Source organism: Diabrotica virgifera, chromosome 5, assembly GCF_917563875.1.
Source record: "Diabrotica virgifera virgifera chromosome 5, PGI_DIABVI_V3a".
Lineage (NCBI taxonomy): Eukaryota > Metazoa > Arthropoda > Insecta > Coleoptera > Chrysomelidae > Diabrotica > Diabrotica virgifera.
Window position 1 is genome coordinate 203,967,801 of NC_065447.1, and position 21,650 is coordinate 203,989,450.

Consider the following 21,650-nt stretch of genomic DNA (forward strand, 5'->3'; position numbering starts at 1 on the left):
TTTGCTCTTTTTGGATTTGTAGAAACTTAGACTGTCTGATCGAAAGATAGCTCTGTATTAGCACGGGGTGACTTTTGGAAGGTTTGTCTTGCTCGTTTCTTACTTAATAAGTTTACTTCTCGAAGTAATCTCTGTGAAGTTCGGAGATGGATTTTTTTACTACGTATATACTCCCTTAAAATTGTAGACCTACAATGATCCTTTGAATCCTTGGAAAATCTTTTCTATGTGATTTACAAGTTCTTCATCCAACTTCAGATCATTTTCGTGTTTCATCTCACATTTCTTCATTTAGCCTACCTGTGTTTACGTCTGTTTTTTCGAAATATGTAAACTTTGCATTGGTCCTTTTTGAATGTGTAGAAACTTAGGCTATCTCATTGAAAAATAGCTGTGTATTTGCTGTAGCCGACTTTTGGAAGGATTGTCTCCTTCCTTTTTTCAGGTAATCCCTGTGAAGTCCAGAGATGTATTTGCCACCACCAATATACTCTCGTGAAGTTTTAGACCTGCAATAATGACTCGGAATCCTTGGAATTTTTTCTATGTGAACTTAGGCACTATTCACGAGTTCTTAACGCTTCCGATCGTTTCCATGCTCGTCTCCAATTTCTTTTCATTTTTTTATTTTCAGAACGCCTGTGTTTAGGTCTGTTTTTTCAAAAGTTGTATAAATTGCTCTGTCAGAGAGGCCAAAGGTGTTAAACATTTTTAGACACGAATTTTTTCTCCTTCTTTAGGGCTTTTGTTGTGCTCTGTTGATACAAAGTTGCTATTGGTCCGAGAGCTGTTAGACATTTTTGGGTAGGTATTTTAGGCAATCTGAAAATTTTTCAGGTAACTCTTCCACGATAATCTAATTCAAAAATGTCTGTCTAGGTGAAGGGTAGCGGTCATTTTCCCCAAAAATCCCAAATTTAAAAAAAGGGTAAAAATTGATATTAAAAACATATCTTTAAGGCGACTTTAAAGTAAATTTAAATATTCAAATATAAAAGAAAATAAACCAGCCAGGCGATTTGTGAGGGATTTTAACTAACTGTGAGGGATTATTTTCAGGGAGTGCATGCTGAACTTCAGGGGATTGCATCTGAATCTACTGGGACCGTGCAAGTTCGGCAAAGCGACACCTATTTCTACGCTCTGCAACTTTATTCGCACTTTTAATTATATTGGCCAATTATATTAGTCCTGGTTACTGGATAATTGTCAAGGCCATAGTCCAAAAAAAAATAAGAAGAAAAAATAAGATTCAGGTTATGTTATTAAAACGTAAACAATTGTATGTAGTAAATAAAATTGTTATTAAAATGCAGTACTGCAAGCAAAATACAATTAGTTAAGTTTACCTTTATATAATAATTGCATATCATATCAATATTGTGGAGCAATATATAATTTTTCTTCTTCAATGACAATAGGTATAAAATGTACGTCAATTTGACAATTTCAATTGACAATATGAATTATTTAAGAGAGTTGCAATATTTCTCCGCTATTCGCGCATGATGGTTTCTCGGATCCCTTCCAAGTACTTGCACACCGCGAATACATACTATTAACCAGTACAAAATATACAACTATACGCTGTGATCTCGTACGTAGAGGGGATATTAAAAAATTCGCGAGCGCCAGTAGTGACAAGTCTGTAAACGTTTACTGGAAATTTGACATAAATGTCAAAGTGATTAATTTAAAATTAAAATTAAAAACATTAATTATAAAAAATATTGGTTGGTCAAAGCTGTGGTATATATTTTTACCTTAAATATACTTACGTTTTAAATACTGAATTTAAGTTTTTTAATGTTCCGTAATATGTAATTATAAATTAATCTATTAATCTTAGCGCAATCTACACGATAATTGTGAAAGTATCCGAAGTAAGAAATTAATATTTCATCAATAGAACGTCAAAATGATTAGCAAAATCTAAAAAAAATCGATTACAATTTAATTACTTTTTTGCGTTGTAAATATTAAGCGATAACAATTAAATAATAAATTTAAAAATTACCGGTGAAAGTTGCATTAGTAATCCGCTAGGAGCGACACCAGCGAAGCTCAGAGCGTATAGATGTGTAGCTATATGCACTTTCTTTCCGGACAGGGAGGTGCAATTGCTATTTTGACAGAGTATTTTTTAATATTAAAATAAGTAATCTAAAAAAGATAGTTTTTTTTTGTGAGATTTTTTACCTGCCAAGTAATCAAAAGAGTTACGCGTGCATGTGAATGAAAAGCGCTATAGGTAAGCTGCGGTGTGAGATAGATTATATTTTCGATAGCTGTTTGCGTCCTAGTTCACAGTGATTCGAATTGCTTGAGCAAAATAAAAAAAAGACCGAATTGTACCAAGTTTCATAGTGTTCTGGTGTAAGTTTTAAGACTAGTATCAATCTGAGTAGCTTAGGAGAGCTTAGGAGGTAGGATAGTTTAGGAGGTAGGAAGTCTGGACCTCGATTTTTGACCCTTTGCTTCGTTGTCGAACGTATTCGCTTCGTATTTGTTTAGTGTACAGATAGCGAATGATCGATAACGATGCGAAGGGTCAAAAATCGAGGTCCTGACTTCCACGCAGGTAGGCCAGGGTTCGAAATCCAGCGTCGGCGAGAACAGCTAGACATTTTAAAAAATGTCTATAGGCCCAGGTCGACTCTGCCTGAATATAAGTGAGTACGTTGGGTAAAACCACCGTAAAACCACAGGTAAAACCAATAATAACCGGTTGAAGCGTAGCACTGCCCCTGTTACCTTCCTTGTTAGTCTGGGCTGATTATCGGAGAATAGACTATTTTTGGGAAAAGTTATTTACCAGCAATTTTATTGCTGGAATCGAATTTAATGATTGTATATATTAATAATATAGGTATGCAAAGTCCGCAGATAGTGTGCTACTTTTTTTATAAACAAAATGGCGCCAGAAAATCGTGTTTTTTTTTCAGTTTTTGCTCTATAACTCCAAAGATTTTAACTTTACACCAAAAATACTCAAATAAAAATTCACCGCAATTAAATTCTGCATAGAGACGTGTTTTTTACGATTTACTTAGACGAAAACTTTTTCCGGAAAAAGCGGGTTTTTCCAACAAAATCTTTAATTTTCAACTAAAGTTTTAGATAAGTAATTGTTAATCAATAATTAAATAACTTGGTAATGTAAAAGCCCTTTTCGTATAGATTATAATTCCAGAAGTCGATGGAAATTGAATGAACAGTTTACCAACAATTGAATTGTTAATTAAAAATTTACGGTCGCTATAATAACGATAATAATTATGATTAATAAGAATAACTATAATTTTTTTATAAAAAGACTATACCTATCTCATGTACTTTACAGAATTGAAATTGGACAATTTAAGCGGCCTCAGGAATACTTTAAAATTATAAAGAATTTTTTGGCTTATAAACAAATATAATATCTCGGGAAATATTAAACCAAATTAAATTGTAAAAACGGTATTCGAAAAACAGAGGCAAAACGCTTCTTTTAAAAGAAAAAACGTTTAATTATGATGAGTAGTTCCTGAGATACAACTGGTCACATTTGACCGGAATTTACGACAAAGATATAAACAATAGGATCATAATTTTTAAACCATCACCTTTTTATTTTTGTCCTCTTTCTCCACACCAATTTTCATATCCTTAAAATACTCATAACATATATTATTATAATAAAAACTATCGATAATACGTGTGAAAATTGTCAAAAATAGCAAAATTCAAATCAAAAATTAGGTTGGAGAAAATGTAACCCTTAAAGTTCAAAATCGTTAAAAAAATGCATTTTCTCGGCTTTCCATGGAGCAATTTCCTTCATTATTTTTTTGTTCCCAAGTAACTCGAGTAGAGCCATCGAACTAATGCATCATTAAATGTCAAACTTGCTTTTGTTTTGTTATAATAAATTAATTTATTTATTATAACAAAATTTTAATTTGTTTAAATAAAAATTGTTTAAATAATTATACAACTTTCAAATGAGAATATTTATGTTTTTAACTTTAAAAGGTACACTTGTAGTAAGTTTATCTAAAAAAAGCTTACAACTGGAAAAAATATGTAGTTTTCTGTTCTTATAAATAAATTAATCTATTCTAACAAAACAAAAGCAAGTTTGACATTTAATAATACGTTAGTTCGATGACTCTACTCGAGTTATTAGGGAACAAAAAAAGAATGAAGGAAATTGCTCCATGGAAAGCCGAGAAAATGCATTTTTTTAACGTATACCGATTTTGAACTTTGAGGGTTATATTTTCTCCAACCTAATTTTTGATTGGAATTTTGCTATTTTTGGCAATTTGCACACGTATTATTGATAGTTTTTATTATAATAATATATATTATAAGTATTTTAAAGATATGAAAATTGGTGTGGAGAAAGAGGACAAAAATAAAAAGGCGATGGTTTAAAAATTATGATCCTATTGTTTATATTTTTGCCGTAACTTCCGGTCAACTTTGACCGGTTGTATCTCAGGAACCACTCGTCATAATTAAATTTTTTTTCTTTTAAAAGAAGCGTCCTGCTGCTGTTTTTCGAATACCGTTTTCACAATTTAATTTAGTTTAATACTTACCGAGATATTCTATTTGTTTATAAGCCAAAAAATTGTTTATAATTTTAAAATATTCCTGAGGCCTCTTAAATAGTCCAATTTCAATTCAGTAAAGTACATGAGATAGGTATAGTGTCTTTTTATGAAAAAATTATAGTTATTCTTATTAATCATAATTATTATCGTTATTATAGCGACCGTAAATTTTTAATTAACAATTCAATTGTTGCTAAACTGTTCATTCAATTTCCATCTGCTTCTGGAATTATAATATCTACGAAAAGTGATTTTACACTACCAAGTAATTTAATTATTGATTTACAATTACTTATCTAAAATTTTAGTTGAAAATTAAAGATTTTGTTGGAAAAACCCGCTTTTTCCGGGGAAAGTTTTCTTCGAAGTGAATCGGGGAAAACACGTCTCTATGCAGAATTTAATTGCGGTGAATTTTTATTTGAGTATTTTTGGTGTAAAGTTAAAATCTTGGGAGTTATAGAGCAAAAATTCAAAAAAACACGATTTTCGGGCGCCATTTTGTTTATAAAAAAAAGAAGCACACTATCTGCGGACTTTGCATACCTATATTATTAATACATACAATAATAAGATTCGATTCCAGCAAAATAAAATTGCTGGTAAATAACTTTTCCTTGTATTTTGCTAATTAGCCCAGAGTATGTATACCGTAGGCCCTAGACATAGCAGACTACCTTGCTATAATCCCAAAGCCGTGTTATGCGGTTTAAAACAGGAGACTATTAATCTGAGTATATGAGTCTGAACTCCTTAACACATCACGAAGGAGAGAATAAATGCCAGTAAAAAGGAGAAGATCCTAAAGAAATAGAATAAAACAAGATCCGTATCTATGAAATCAAAAATATTTGTCTATAATCAAAACTAAGATTTACACCTTTTTTAACAATTTTTTTTATTTACATAAAGTACCTCGACAACTATGGCCATTGGTACAAGAACACTAACATTATATACATTATCAAATAACGAAAACATATATATATATATATATATATATATATATATATATATATATATATATATATATATATATATATATATTCTTCTACTAAATGTAAAGAAAAAAGAAGTACTTTGTTGACTTGTTTATAAAAAACACTTTTGAGTTTCGGTGGGTTGGAGTCAATAAAAAGAGGCTGTTAGAATACTATTTTTTATTACTCGAGCTTTCGAATGTGTTTACATTCATTTTCAAGAGCTAAAAAGTAACTGATAAAGTGGAAACAAAGATCATGTAAAAATATAACTCACCAGATAAATCTAGATTGGTTATTAAAACTTGCTAACATTAATACATATAAATAAGAGGAAAACTATTAATATCCATAAAATGAATTCTTCCCAGACTGCATAATATAAATTAATGGCCAAAAGATTTAAATTTTTTTTGAAATGAATTTTGAATTTGTATGATCGGTAAATTGGAAAAAAATTTTAATACAAAAAGTCAATGTCAGTGAAAAAATCAGCCTACATCGACAAGTAGCTAAAAGTAATTTATTTAAATATATTATTGGGACCGTGCAAGTTCGGCAAAGCGACCCCTATTTCTACGCTCTGTACTATTATTCGCACTTTTAATTATATTGGCCAATTATATTAGTCCTGGTTACTGGATAATTGTCAAGGCCATAGTCCAAACAAATAATAAGAAGAAAAAATAAGATTCAGGTTATGTTATGAAAACATCAACATGTAGTAAATAAAATTAGTTATTAAAATGCAGTACTGCAAGCAAAATACAATTAATTAAATTTACCTTTATATAATAATTGCATATCATATCAATATTTTGGAGCAATATATAATTTTTCTGCTTCATTGACAGAAGGTATGAAATATACGTCAATTTGACAATTTCAATTGACAATATGAATTATTTAAGATAGTTGCAATATTTCTCCGCGACTCGCGCAGGGTCGTTTCTCGTTTCCCTTTCCAAGTACTTGCACACCGCGAATAACGTGATGATTTGTTAAAAAAAAAAGAAAGAAGAAATAAATAAGTAGAGAAAAAAATATTTTAGTAGTTTACAGAAGTACAAAAGAAATGTAATAAGGATGTGAAAAAAGTGAAATATTTATGGTGCTCTAAATATTATTTAAAATTATAAGGAAATTATGTAATTATAAATTTTGCTTAAATTTTGAATTTCTGATCTTTTATTTAAACTATGATCACTTCTACTAATAGATACCATTTCCAAAAAAGTCCTTTTGAATTTATTACCTTCATTGCACAAAATTTTTATGTTGTCAAAATCCATGATATGATCTTTGTCAATCACATGCTCTGCCAAAGCACAAGACGGTTTTTTGATTCGGCAATCACTTTTGTGGGAAATTACGTGACTAGATAAATTCCTGCCAGTCTCACCAATATATACAGCCTCACACTGAGTGCAACTAATGCCGTATACTACATTAGAGAAATTATAGAAATGCCTATAGAAAAATTAGAGAAAACTAATGTAGTATACGGCATTAGTTGCACTCAGTGTGAGGCTGTATATATTGGTGAGACTGGCAGGAATTTATCTAGTCGCGTAATTTCCCACAAAAGTGATTGCCGAATCAAAAAACCGTCTTGTGCTTTGGCAGAGCATGTGATTGACAAAGATCATATCATGGATTTTGACAACATAAAAATTTTGTGCAATGAAGGTAATAAATTCAAAAGGACTTTTTTGGAAATGGTATCTATTAGTAGAAGTGATCATAGTTTAAATAAAAGATCAGAAATTCAAAATTTAAGCAAAATTTATAATTACATCATTTCCTTATAATTTTAAATAATATTTAGAGCACCATAAATATTTCACTTTTTCACATCCTTATTACATTTCTTTTGTACTTCTGTAAACTACTAAAATATTTTTTTCTCTACTTATTTATTTCTTCTTTCTTTTTTTTTAACAAATCATCACGTTATAATATATTTAAATAAATTACTTTTAGCTACTTGTCGATGTAGGCTGATTTTTTCACTGACATTGACTTTTTGTATTAAAATTTTTTTCCAATTTACCGATCATACAAATTCAAAATTCATTTCAAAAAAAAAATTTAAATCTTTTGGCCATTAATTTATATTATGCAGTCTGGGAAGAATTCATTTTATGGATATTAATAGTTTTCCTCTTATTTATATATATTAATGTTAGCAAGTTTTAATAACCAATCTAGATTTATCTGGTGAGTTATATTTTTACATGATCTTTGTTTCCACTTTATCAGTTACTTTTTAGCTCTTGAAAATGAATGTAAACACATTCGAAAGCTCGAGTAATAAAAAATAGTATTCTAACAGCCCCTTTTTATTGACTCCAACCCACCGAAACTCAAAAATGTTTTATATATATATAAATTATATAACTTTAACTAATGCCTATGATATTAAATCTTCTTGTAGAGCTGAGCGGTTTTTAAAAACGATATAGTTTTAATTTTATCTCTGTAGGGTTGTTGATCTCTGTATGCATTGACCAGCAAAGAGAAAGAAATAGAAGATTTAAGAAACAACCAATAATAGACCAACAAAAATTAAAAGAAAATGGCGAAGCGTTCAGAGAAATCATTAAGGAAAACCGAATATTAAGTTATACAACAGACATTAATGCGATTAACACTACATTAAAGAATAACCTTATACAAGCAGGAATAAAGGTTGCTAAGAAAACAAAACAAAGAGACAACAAAATAAGCAGAGAAACGAAAAAACTTATGGAAAGAAGACAACAACTTCTAGCAACAAACAGTAGATACAGCACAGAATATAAAGAATTAAACAAAACCATTAAAAGGAAGGTAACGGTAGACATCAGAAAATATAATGAAACAGAAGTAGAGAAAGTAATAGAAAGGTATCGCGGAGTAAAATGTCTAAAGCCATCACTAGGAAAAAACGTCATAATATCACTTTAAAACAAAAATGGAGAGGAGCAAAGCGACTCAAGGAAAATAACAAATATAGTAGAATCCTTCTATAGCGAATTATATGACACAAAACAGGAGCCTGATAATAACTCAAAAGAAAATCTAAAAAGAAGAATTAAAAATGTCAACTCTGAAATTCTACCCGATATAGACGTCCATGAAATCGAAACTGCCCTATCTCAAATGAAAAATAACAGTTGCCGGTCCAGATGGTATCCTTGCTGAAATGCTTAAGGAAGGTAACCAAGCTAGTGTAGAGGAGCTAAAACTCCTATTTAATCTATGTCTACACAAGGCAGAAATACCTCACGACGGGAATGAGAGTATTACAATACTGCTATTCAAAAAAGGAGACAAAAGAGACTTAAAAAACTACAGACCTATCTCACTACTCTAACAAATGTACAAACTATTTTTTAAAATTATAACCAATAGACTAACAAATAAAATGGACAGTTATCAGCCAGTTGAACAAGCAGGTTTCAGAAAAGGGTTTAGTACCATAGATCATCTCCTCACTATGAAAATATTGATAGAGAAGGCAAACGAATACAACCTAGATTTATGTTTAGCCTTTGTAGACTATGAAAAAGCGTTCGATAGTGTCGATATATGGGCGATAGAGAAAGCTCTAAATAACAGCAGAATAGACTCCAGGTACAGGCAACTCTTACATAACATTTATAAAACAGCAACTATGACAGTCGAATGGGAAAATAAAACAAACAAAACTAATCCCATAGAAATACGTAGAGGCGTAAGACAAGGAGATGTAATATCCCCAAAACTCTTCACCTTAGCTTTGGAAGACGTCTTTAAAGAACTGGAATGGGAAGACATGGGTATCAACATAAACGGGAAAAATCTCAATCACCTCCGATATTGCGATGATGTTGTCCTTGTTACAACCAACCAAGAAGAACTAGCCACAATGCTGACTCAACTAGCACACGCATCGGAGAAGATAGGATTAAAAATGAACATGATTGAAACCAAAATCATGACAAATACAAACGACAGGTTGTTGACGAATATATGTATATACCTAGGTCAAATAATCAAAGCTAATAAAGAGAACCAAAGTATTGAAGTCAGTGGCGGCTCGTGACCTCAGTATGCGGGTAGGCGACAAATATACCTTTATATATACTCCATACTCTACTATACACTACATATTATATACTCGTATACCTATATACACAGTGTGTCGCATTTAAGATGAAGACACCCCTATATTGCGGCTATCAAAATAAATACAGATTTAAAATTTTGCAGTCAAGCAAGTGTGATGGTTTACATTTTTTAAGATAGTCATAGTCAACTCAAATTTAAATTTTAAACGCTATCTACTGCGAATCTACAAACAGGGCGAATTTTCGATATTTTGCTTCGCGTTAAAGATATCGGAAAAAGTTATTTGAAAAAGTTGTTCCAGATATTATTCTAATCCCACGTACCAAATTTCATGACAAAATTCGCACTTTTAGTTTTTTCAGTATTTGTAGTCGGGATCCTAAAACATACAATTGGCTATCCCGAGATGCAGCTCGGGACAACCATTGCCGAAGGCGCAAAAAAATATAGCCTAACCTAGCCCCAAAAAGTTCCCGGAAATTCTCGTCCACTAGGGCTAGACAAGCCACAGACAGTGCTGTGCTTAGCGTAAGAATGAGAGACGCATATCATTCTGTTCTGTTCTTTAGGTTAGGCGGATTTTAAAGTGCCTGACCATAGGGTAGTGCGATAATAATAGAAGTGAGTACTACTACGAGGAGCGTACAATAATTACAACTTCGAAGAGAAATTAAAAAGTAGCTTTTTTTATTTTAGATAGGTACTTACGTATTGTGTCAAAATTTATAAATTACAATTTTGAAATAAGTAATTTATATTAATAAATAATTTATTATTGTATTGTACATTTGAAGAGGTTAGGCAGCGCCTACCTTGCCTACCCCGACGGGCCACCCCTGATTGAAGTACAGAGAAGAATCCGATTGGCGTGGGCAGCATTTGGAAAGTTAAGATGGATACTAAAAAGCACAAAGATACAACAGTACCTAAAAACCCGTGTATTTGACCGGTGCATCCTTCCTGTTCTGACGTATGGCTCAGAAACATGGACATTAACAAAGGCCAACATAAACAAAATTGAAATAACTCAGAGAAAAATGAAAAGATCCATGTTGGGAATGAAACTACAAGACAGACAATCAAACAAATGGATAAGAGAGAAAACAAAAGTAAAAAATGTAACTGAATATAACAGGGTTAAAATGGAGATTTGCGGGCCACAATGCGAGACAGGAAGATAAAAGATGGAATGCTGAAATACAAAACTGGAGACCGTGGACAGAAAGAAGAGGAAGAGGAAGACCTCAGATGAGATGGAAGGACGATATTGTAAAAGCTGCAGGAACTAACTGGAAAAGCGCAGCCAAGGACAGACGTAAATGGAAAGATTTGGGGAAGGCCTATGTCCAAAGTTGGATAGAAATGGGCTAAAAGAAAAAAGAAGAAGAAGAAGGGTTATTGAGCATTTATTTAACAGTAGGTTTCATATCAAGTGATGTATACAGGTTGTTGAATGAATTACAGTCGGATAGAATGTGTTTCACAGTCAGGAAAACATTGCAATGGAGGCAAGTTGGACGAGTTTCTGAGGACATCAAGAAACCCTGAGTAAGTTTGGTGTGGTTAATTCGGAATCTTCTAATAATCGATGAACGTTACATTATTTAATAATATTCGAATGCTAAAAAATTTTAATATTATTTACTATTTTTGATGGGTATTTAATTTTCATAAAACCATATTTTTCCATTATGGGAAATTATTGGAAACCATAATTTTCATAAAAAAGGAATTTTCAACTGAGATTGTGGACAATTCCCATTAAGATAATAAGCTACATTATTGACTTGGACAACATATGAGAGCGAAAATATTCAACCTGACAAGGTGAATTATAAAAGTTAAATTAAAGGCAAATATGAATACAGACATGATCGACGTCAGATGTTATGGCTGGGTATTTTAGAAAGTGATGGACAAAAGCAGAAAACCACAGGTTACAGTACAGGTATTCTGTATCAGTAAATCAGCAAAAAATTCCTAATTTAATAAAGAAATATATTTTTTACGAGTCAATCGTAATGAGAATTAAGCGGTTCTTCATATTCATGAACTGATAGAATGAATGTTTGTTTCAGCCAGAATAAAATAAGCTCTCAGTCGGTAAAATTTCACAGATAGATATTCAATGCCATATTAAATATTACGATCTTCACATCTTCGATTTTAGAATCAAGTATGTATATTCAAATGGGAAATAAGCCACAATTTTACCTAAAAATGATTTATTAACGTTTCGACGCCCAAGTCGGGTGTCGTTGTCAAAATACAAAATAATACTAAATAAACAAAAATGTTGTTGCTTAGTAAAAAATTCTTCTAATAATTTATTTAATATGACTCATTTATATCGGCAATTCAGACACGTATTATACATTTTAAAGTAGACGATTTTAAAATGATATTGCCAATATTGATGAGTTGCGTTCCTGGGACGACTTTACTAAAAGATAGTTCATTCGATTACATGAAATCAATCCTAACTTAAGAATATCCGCCACAAAAAATCATAGCATGTGATCTGTCTTTAAAAAGACAACCAAATGCAACGGTGGCACTGAAATTCTCGCGTTAGAGATTCGCGTTAGAGGAAAAACCTCGTGATACTATCCCGACATCGCAAGTATTTGGGTTTACATTTAGTTTACTCTCAAAACCAATACCAAATTCTGACTTGATATTTTAAATTTTAAATAATACTAAAATACTAAATATGCACTAACTCGATATGTTACTGATTTACTAATTGTGGTATTTTCTTTCTATTGACTTCCTCCTTTAATATGGGTAACCACATCCTACTGCATTCTACCGAGGAATTTGCGACACAATTGGTTTCATTTAGCATAATTAGAGCCGCTTCTTTGATTTTTCTCTTTTTACTATCTGCTTCTTTTAGGACTATACTTGAATCTCTCCACTGAACTCTATGTTCATTATCCCATGCGTGTTGACATATTTGAGATCTATCAAATTCTCTGTTTTTTTATATAAGACTGATGTTCATTTACTCTAACGTCTAATGGTCTTGACGTTTAAGTTAAGAGGTTTTTCCTGGTTTTCCCTCGTGATTTACTATGGAATCTCTAACGCGAGAATTTCAGTGCCACCGTTGCATTTGGTTGTCTTTTTAAAGACAGATCACATGCTATGATTTTTTGTGGCGGATATTCTTAAGTTAGGATTGATTTCATGTAATCGAATGAACTATCTTTTAGTAAAGTCGTTCCAGGAACGCAACTCATCAATATTGGCAATATCATTTTAAAGTAGTCTACTTTAAAATGTATAATACGTGTCTGAATTGCCGATATAAATGAGTCAGATTAAATGAATTATTAGAAGAATTTTTTACTAAGCAACAACATTTTTGTTTATTTAGTATTATTTTGTATTTTGACAACGACACCCGACTTGGGCGTCGAAACGTTAATAAAATCATTTTTAGGTAAAATTGTGGCTTATTTCCCATTTGAATATACTTGATTATAAAAATGCCACAAGAAAATAGCTTCAGAACAACATTTCGATTTTAGAATCTGTATATACCCCGATTTTATTTTCAGTTCTTTTCCTGAGTAATCTTGTGTGTTTTAATTTGTAATAAGAGACATATTTTATTCCTAATGCATGCACAATATAACAAATTTGGCATTTTATGATCGAAAGTTATTGTCACATTTCTGTTCGTCCCTTTTCAGTAATTCTTTGTGAGGAATAAAACATATAAGTGTCAAACGATTTCATTTCTTTAAAGAATCCCACACAAAATAAATTTTTCCAATAAATTTCTCCTTTTTCTCCTGCGACATCAAATTTTACCGTCGAATAATTTTCTTTGGGCGTCTTTTATTGAAAAGTGAGAACCTAATAATCACTGTCATCGATTCAGTAATGAAAATGAATGAATAAATTAAAATAAAATAATAATAACTTACCTTTAACGTCCCTGTGTTTTGAAATGTTAATTCGGATTCTTCTCCGTTTAGCATAATGGACACCGTTTGAGCTCCCCGCAGATCTGCAAACATAAGATATTGATATAGTCCAGGGCGCATCTGTTTTGAGATAGACGTTGAGAGGTGACTCAATTTTTTTTTGCAGAAATTGCTTGAAACTAAATCAAATAATAATATTTGAGTTATCCTCCCTCTCAAAAAGGTCCGGAACATTGTTTAAATAATCAAAATGTCAAAAATTGAAGGAAAAATTCGATTTTTTTTCGTTTTTTGATTATAACTTTAAAAGCATTCATTTCCGAGAAAAGTTGTACTGACATAAAAGTTGTGTAATTAAATTTCCTACAACATAGAATTGTTTAAAAATTTAAAAAATAGTCACCCTAGTTGCAAAATAGCAATAATTGCGAAAAACCCATACAAAAACAAGTATTCGCATTTTACGTTTTTCAACCATTTATGCTACACTTAGGACCTTCATATTTCACCCAGAAAAACTTCATGATACAGTAAAACAATACTGTAAATTTCATTAAGATCGGTTCAATAGATTTTGCAAAATAAATTTTGCAATCCAGCTTTCGCAAAAAAAATTCATTTTTTCAAAATGTTAAAGGACTGAAAATAAAGCAGATAGCAAGTTGAAATTTTTTTTGCTTATAGAAGTGTACTGTACCTTTCATTTGCAATTTTCAAAATTAAAATGGATTAATTACCACGGCGTCAGAAAATTTTTGAAATAAACAATAATTTTTGGTGCTACGCGTAGGACAGCGGTGTTCTATTCACACAAGTTGATTTCCACCAAAATTTCTTCCAATCATTATCTAATATATTATTATCTTACTCTATATTTTGTTGTATTTTAATATTTTAATTCCACAAAAGTCAAACTATTTTTATTATTGTTTGTGAAATATTGTTTAAACAATTGCATATGTTTAAAAAAAATTATTATTTAAGTTAAAATATATGAACAAAGAAAGTTTTTGCTAATAAAAGTGTTATTTTAAAGGATAGAGTTATGTTTTTATTTTGCAATAAACAAATTTATTTATTTATATCGAAATGTGATAAAAATTAAAATGTATCAATCATTATAAAAGGTCATTGGAATGCCCAATCAGAGCAAACTATCCGCTGTCCTGCGCGTAGCACCAATAATTAAGGTTTATTTAAAAAAATTCCTGACGCCGTGGTGTTAATCGATTTTAATTTTGCAAAATTGCAAATGAAAGGTACAGTACACTTATATATGCAAAAAAATTTTCAACTTGCTATCTGCTTTATTTTCATTCCTGTATCATTTAGAAAAAATGAATTTTTTTACGAAAGCTGGATTGCAAAATTTATTTTGCAAAATCTGTTAAACCGATCTTAATTAAATTTAAAGTATTGTTTTACTGTATCATAAAATTTCTCAGGGTGAGATATGAAGGTCCTAAGTGTAGCATAAGTGGTTGAAAAACGTAAAATGCGAATACTTGTTTTTGTATGTTTTTTTCACAATTATTGCTATTTTGCAACAAGGGTGACTATTTTTTTAATTTTTAACCAATTCTATATTGTAAATTTAATTACGCAACTTTTATGTTAGTACAACTTTTCTCGGAAATGAACACTTTTAAAGTTATAATCAAAAAACCAACAAAAAAATCGAATTTTTCCTTAATTTTTTGACATTTTGATTATTTAAACAATGTTCCGGACCTTTTTGAGAGGGAGGATAACTCAAATATTATTATTTGATTTATTTTCAAGCAATTTCTGCAAACAAATTTGAGTCACCTCTCAACGTCCAAATGTACTAATATTTTTACAGATGCGCCCTGGTCTAATAGACCAGGGCCTTTAGGAAAAAATAAATCGATTTTTAAATACACAATTTATCGACTTGCAACTTTTTTCATTGTGTACGGGATGACGTCAGGAGAAAAGTCCAAAATAGAAAAATGGGCGGAAACGTATAATTGCATTTATAGTGCAAAAAATGGATCCAAAAGTGCATAAACATATCAACATCAGTATATTAAGGCCAAGATTTTGTTACTCGGGAGTTTTTGGGCTGCCAAGCAGGAATACGTCATCAGAACCGGAGCACCTGGTGCCCATGGCTACTGCTAAGACACGTCATCTGGAGTTTCGAGTGTTCTCGACACTAAATTGATGCAAACAGATTACTCGCGAGTTTTTGGAATCGATAAACACGATGGAAACAAAAATGTAGAACAATGGGGATACCACTCACCAACACTATGGTAAGATACTCATAACTTTGCAGACAATCAAGTAATAATGGCTCAAGATTATGACGATTTAAACTATATTGCACGAAAATTAATTGAAAAGTATGATATATGGGGTCTAGAAGTAAACAAAAAGAAAACCGAATACTTGTGCATTGGAGGAGAACAAAAAGATCTAGGCCTGGATCCCGTGTACCAAAAAAAAAGTTTATTAATAACAAGCTGAAAATTTGTTAATAGCAACGGCGTCTAGTCAGACAAACTTTGATGTACGGGAACAGTGGTACAGGGGAAGTTTTAATTGTGGAATAGGTTACAGATTTTGAACGTCAGACTACGAAAATGCTCCATGTATTGTGTCGGAGAGAACTTCCAATTGATTTGTTACCCTTTCATTAAACTCTCATGTAAAAATCAGATTACTATTTACCAGCAACAAAATTTCTGTCATTTGACATGTTCTACGTGTCGTACTTTTTAAAATGCATAACATATTTTTTGGACAAACGTTTTTCATATATTAAAGAAAGTTTGCTATTGAATAAACTTAAAAACAGCCTGCTAGTTTTCACAATCATAAACTTGTTAGGATGACGTTCAACAATTAAAATCACGTTCCACAATTAAAACTTCCCCTGTTTCAGTGTTCCCATACATCAAAGTTTGTCTGACTAGACGCCGTTAAGCTATGCCGCGACTACAAGTATCTAGGTATCACTATTTCGCTCGACGAAACACTAGTCAAAGCCATAAGAGAGAGAAATACGTCAAGTAGAAAAGCCATCACAATGTTAAACCGCATTTTATAGTCTAAGAGCTAGTGAACCCTCCGACTAACGGTCTTCCTGTAAGGCTTGAAATTTGTATAGTGATAATTCATAGCACACCAAGGCTAAAAACCATGACCTGGCAGGCGTCAGCCGTGCACGTGTATCTACCAGGTGAATCGAAAAGTGCACAGTTTAGGGGAAAAATAAACATTATCCTGTAAAGTTTAAATTTAAGTATGTGTTTGAGTAGGTCATTTAGAAGAAATGTGTACAATGACAGGCGATTCTGAAGAGCATAAGACCTTGCCAGGCGAGGGGAAAGATTAGGGGTTATTCCTAAAATTGTTTTTTGACATCGAACAAAGTTTTTTTAGGTTTTTTTAAATCATTCCAAACATTAAAGGTCTTTAGTGATTTTTCTCTTAGGTTAATAGTTTTTGTTATATAAGCGATTATAAATTTCGAAAATTGCGAAATCGGCCATTTTTAACCCTAAATCGGACATTTAACTAAAAATTTCAATATTGCCAAGGTAGGTAGATATTCTTTAAACATTGATTGATGAAATCCCGAAGAGTTTTTTGCAATACAATATCGAAAACCCCTTTGTTTTTTAATTGTTAATCAAGCGGGCGTGACAATGTAGTATAAGTGAGGACGTTTGAGTTTGCATAAATTCATTATCTCGAGAATGGGCAAATTTGAAGAGAAATCCTCAGACAGGTCGATTTTTATTCCTAAATTAGGTCTTTTTGGCATAAATATAATACTAGTGACGTCACCGTCTGGGCGTGGTGACGTAATCGATGATTTTTTTAAATGAGAGTAGGAATTGTGTGATTGCTCATTTGAAAGGTTATTTAATTCTCTATTCAGTAATATAAACATTAACATAATTATTTATACAGGGTGTACAAAAAAAATTTTTTAATAAATTAATTTAGACAAAAAGAAAAAAAAAAATTGTACACCCTGTATAAATAATTATGTTAATGTTTATATTACTGAATAGAGAATTAAATAACCTTTCAAATTAGCTATCACACAACCCCTACTCTCATTTAAAATAATCATCGATTACGTCATCACGTCCAGATGGATGACGTCACTGTATTATATATATGCCAAAAAGTCCTAATTTAAGAATAAAAATCGACCTGTCTGAGAATTTCTCTTCAAATTTGCCCATTCTCGAGATAATGAATTTATACAAACTCAAACGTCCTCACTTATACTACAGTGTCGCGCCCGCTTGGTTAGCAATTAAAAAAACAAAGGGGTTTTCGATATTGCATTGCAAAAAACTCTTCGGGATTTCGGGGAAGAACTCTTCGCTTATATAACAAAAACTATTAACCTAAGAGAAAAGTCACTAAAGACCTTTTCTGTTTGGAATGATTCAAAAAACTTAAAAAACTTTGTTCGATGCAAAAAAAATTTAGGAAAAACCCCTAATCTTTCCCCTCGCCTGGCAAGGTCTTATGCTCTTCAGAATCGCCTGTACACATTTCTTCTAAATGACTTACTCAAACACATACTTAAATTTAAACTTTACAGGAGAAAGTTTATTTTTCCCACAAATTATGCACTTTTCGATTCACCTGTTAGATACACGTGAAGGGCTGATGCCTGCCAGGTCATGGTTTTTAGCCTTGGTGTGCCATGAATTATCACTATACAAATTTCTAGCCTTACAGGAAGACCGTTAGTCGGAGGGTTCACTAGTTCTTATACTACTTATTATGGAACCAACTTATGATCAAAGAAAATAAAAAGAGGATAATATATTATATTATATGAGATTATAGTGAAAAGTATCACTCTATACAGCTGTGAGGTATGGCCACTTAAAGAAAGAAAACTGGCAACGAAAGGATTACCAAGGAACGCATTAGAGAAATAATGGAGGTCAAAATAACAATAAGGGATGACCTATTAACAAAACAACTTATCTGGTTCGGACATATATAAAGAATGGATGAACAACGAACACTAAAGGAAATACGAAAATGGAAACTGGATCTTCTGGAGCTTTGAGGGTTTTCGGTACTAAATTGATGCAAACAGATTACTGGGGTTTTTGGGGTTGCCGAACAAGAATGTGACATGGGAACTGACCCTCGGAGCATTTAGCGCTTATGGTGACTGGTATGCACGCCATATTATGGAATTTCCGAGGTTTCCCGACACTAAATTGAGGCAGGCTACTCGTGGGGTATAAAAAAAATAGCAAACCCCCCAGTAGTCCGCTTACATCAATTTAGTGCCAAAAACCCTCGAAACACAACAAGATGACGTACCTAAGCAGTGACCCTAGGCACCAGGTGCTCCGGGGGTCGGTTCTAATGACGTATCCATGTTCAGCGATCCCAAAATTTCTCCGAGTAATCTGTTTGCATTAATTTAGTGTCGAAAACCTTCGAAACTCCAGATAACGTACCTTTTGATGGCGTATTCATGATCAGTGGCCCCAAAAATCCCAGCGTAACAAAATTTGGCGTTTAGTATACCGATTTTGACATGTATTTGACATGAATGCGCTTTTGGATGCATTTTATGCACTTAAAATGATGCAAAGAGTTTGCAAGTCGATATAAGTGCTGCATTTAAAAATCGATTTATTCCGATGTATTTTGTTCTATGCCCTATAAATGCCCTGGTCTATGAAAGAGAATTTGAATTCGACTGAATTAATTTTATCTTTGCTCTTCTCAATTACTGTTTACTTATTCACCTAAATTAGAACAGGGAAAATAATATGACTCGTTACCAATTACTCTAAGCAAGGAACCATTTTTAAACAGCATGATTTATTTGTTGAAACATATTAGGGGTGTAGAATCAAAACTCGCTTTCTCCAAAATTTTGTTTGTCACAAAATGCTAATATGCAATCCAACTTTCGCCAATAATTAAATAAATGGCTTTTTTGCTTGGAGAAAGAGAGTTTTGAGGCAAAATTTTGGAGATAGAAAGTTTTGAGACAAACACGTTTGGAGAAAACAAGTTTTGAAACAATTTTCTTTATGTAATGTGCAATTTTACAACTTAGAATAACTACTGTAATTAGATCGGAAAAGGTAAAATTGATCTTACACGAGTTGCAATGCCGGTATAGTTCTTGAAAGGTCATACCTGTAATCCCGAATATGTAAACCCGTACTTTTAAGGGGGGGGGGGGGGCAAACTTGAAGATCTTGCACATTACATGCAAAAACAAGGTCTTTATTCCGTACCCATAAATAAAAGTCTAAAACAGTTGTAAATGCTTGCATCGAAAATGATGGGCAACAATTTGAACATTTAGGCAATAAGACTAAGTAAGTAGTTGCTTTAATTTAGTGTTTTTGTCTTATTGTTGTTCTAATTAATTATATACGTTTACATCTGGAAAATGTTTATTTGTTTTTTCCATAACACACTACTTTTCCTTAACCTCGTTTTCCTGTGACAGTAACAGGTTTAAAATTTACACATTTCTTAAGATATCTCGAGATAGAAAAAAGGTATCGACATGCGGTTTCGGTATTATGTTGCTAATTTGGTCTAATTTTGTAATACGAGATTAAAAATGCATACTTGTATTTAATATTTTCCAAAGAAAACTAGATTTCTGAAAATAATTAAATAACGCCTCCTTGCTTACATAATACTTATTAGGCTATTTCGAAAATAAGACGCTTACATTAAAGAAAAAGATCTGTTTTCAACAAGACCAAGTTTGCAAAATTCGATTTAGCAGAACCGGATTTACAGCCATTTTTTCATAAGAAGGTTCCCACTCACCCCCACCTCATATTTGCAAAGGTAGACTTAAACTTGTGAAATCAAATATGCGCAGAATTTTATGAAGAATACGATGACTGGATTTCCAGTGCCCTTTCATTAGGTAAATTTTGTAAAATTTTGATATTTTAATTTTTGATATTCAATTACGCCCTCTAGCGGTGGACCTATATGTATGAAAATAATTTATAGGCTTTTCCCGAGGCAACTGTTGTTATAAATATAAAGGTTCAAATTTAGATATGAGGCCATTTCAGATTTTGCCTTTTACAAAAATGGCGGGCATTCAAAATGGCGACTATACATATGTGACTAATAGCACGATAACTTTTAAACGAGACGTCAGATTTTAACCAAATTTGGTATGTAGGTTCTTTTTTTGATTTATAAGATCGAGGTCTTGAACCGAAAGAACGGTTTACCAGAAGTTGTATTTTTCCTGATTTTTATGTAAAAATATGTTGTTTTTTTTTCAATTCTTTCACCCTGTATGTATTAATTTTTCAAAAAGTTAATACAGCCATTGAAAAGAGCGTAAAAATATTTTTTAGAAAATATTTTGAACTTTTTGGTTATGTTAATTTAATTACCATTTAATAAATACATATCGCATCTTCACATGTACCTATATGCGGCAGATTCGTGCAAATATTATAAGAATTATTGTGCATTTAATGGTAGAAGCATATGATTTGGACCAACCACATATACTACACATATAAAGGTTCAAATTGAGATATAAGGCCATCTCAGTGTTTGTTCCTTTTACAAAATTGGCGGGCAGTCAAAATGGCGAATATTCATATGTGACTAAAGGCTGATTCACATAATAGCTCAGGTCACGCTCCGCTCACGGTCAGCTCAAGCCACGATCAAAATATTCTCTCGGAGAAACCACGCAGTCAAAAAAAAAAGGGCCGGAACTTGACCGTCGTGTTTAGTGCGGACAGCATGATTAAGATGCGTGTAAGAATAGTTGACCGAACCTTGAGCTGAGCGTGAGCGAACCGTGACCTGAGCTATAATGTGAATCAGCCTTAATAGCACGATAACTTTTGAACGAGACGTCAGATTTCAACCAAATTTAGTATGTAGGTTCTTTTACTGATGAACACGATTGAGGTCTTGAACCGGAAGAATCGGTTTACCAGAAGTTGTGTTTTTACTGTTTTTTTTATGTAAAAATATGTTGGTCTTTTTCAATTCTTTCA

At 32.0% G+C, this 21,650-nt stretch overlaps 1 protein-coding gene across 1 annotated transcript in view; it reads right to left on the bottom strand.

Moving 5' to 3' along the window:
- Window positions 1–21,650, bottom strand: part of LOC126885265 (GTP-binding protein REM 1) — a 779,234-nt gene that overhangs the window by 41,777 nt on the left and 715,807 nt on the right. Inside the window, exon 4 of the mRNA XM_050651752.1 lies at window positions 13,618–13,700. Within this exon, the coding sequence (XP_050507709.1) occupies window positions 13,618–13,700 (83 nt within the window). The remainder of the gene's footprint in view (window positions 1–13,617; window positions 13,701–21,650) is intronic.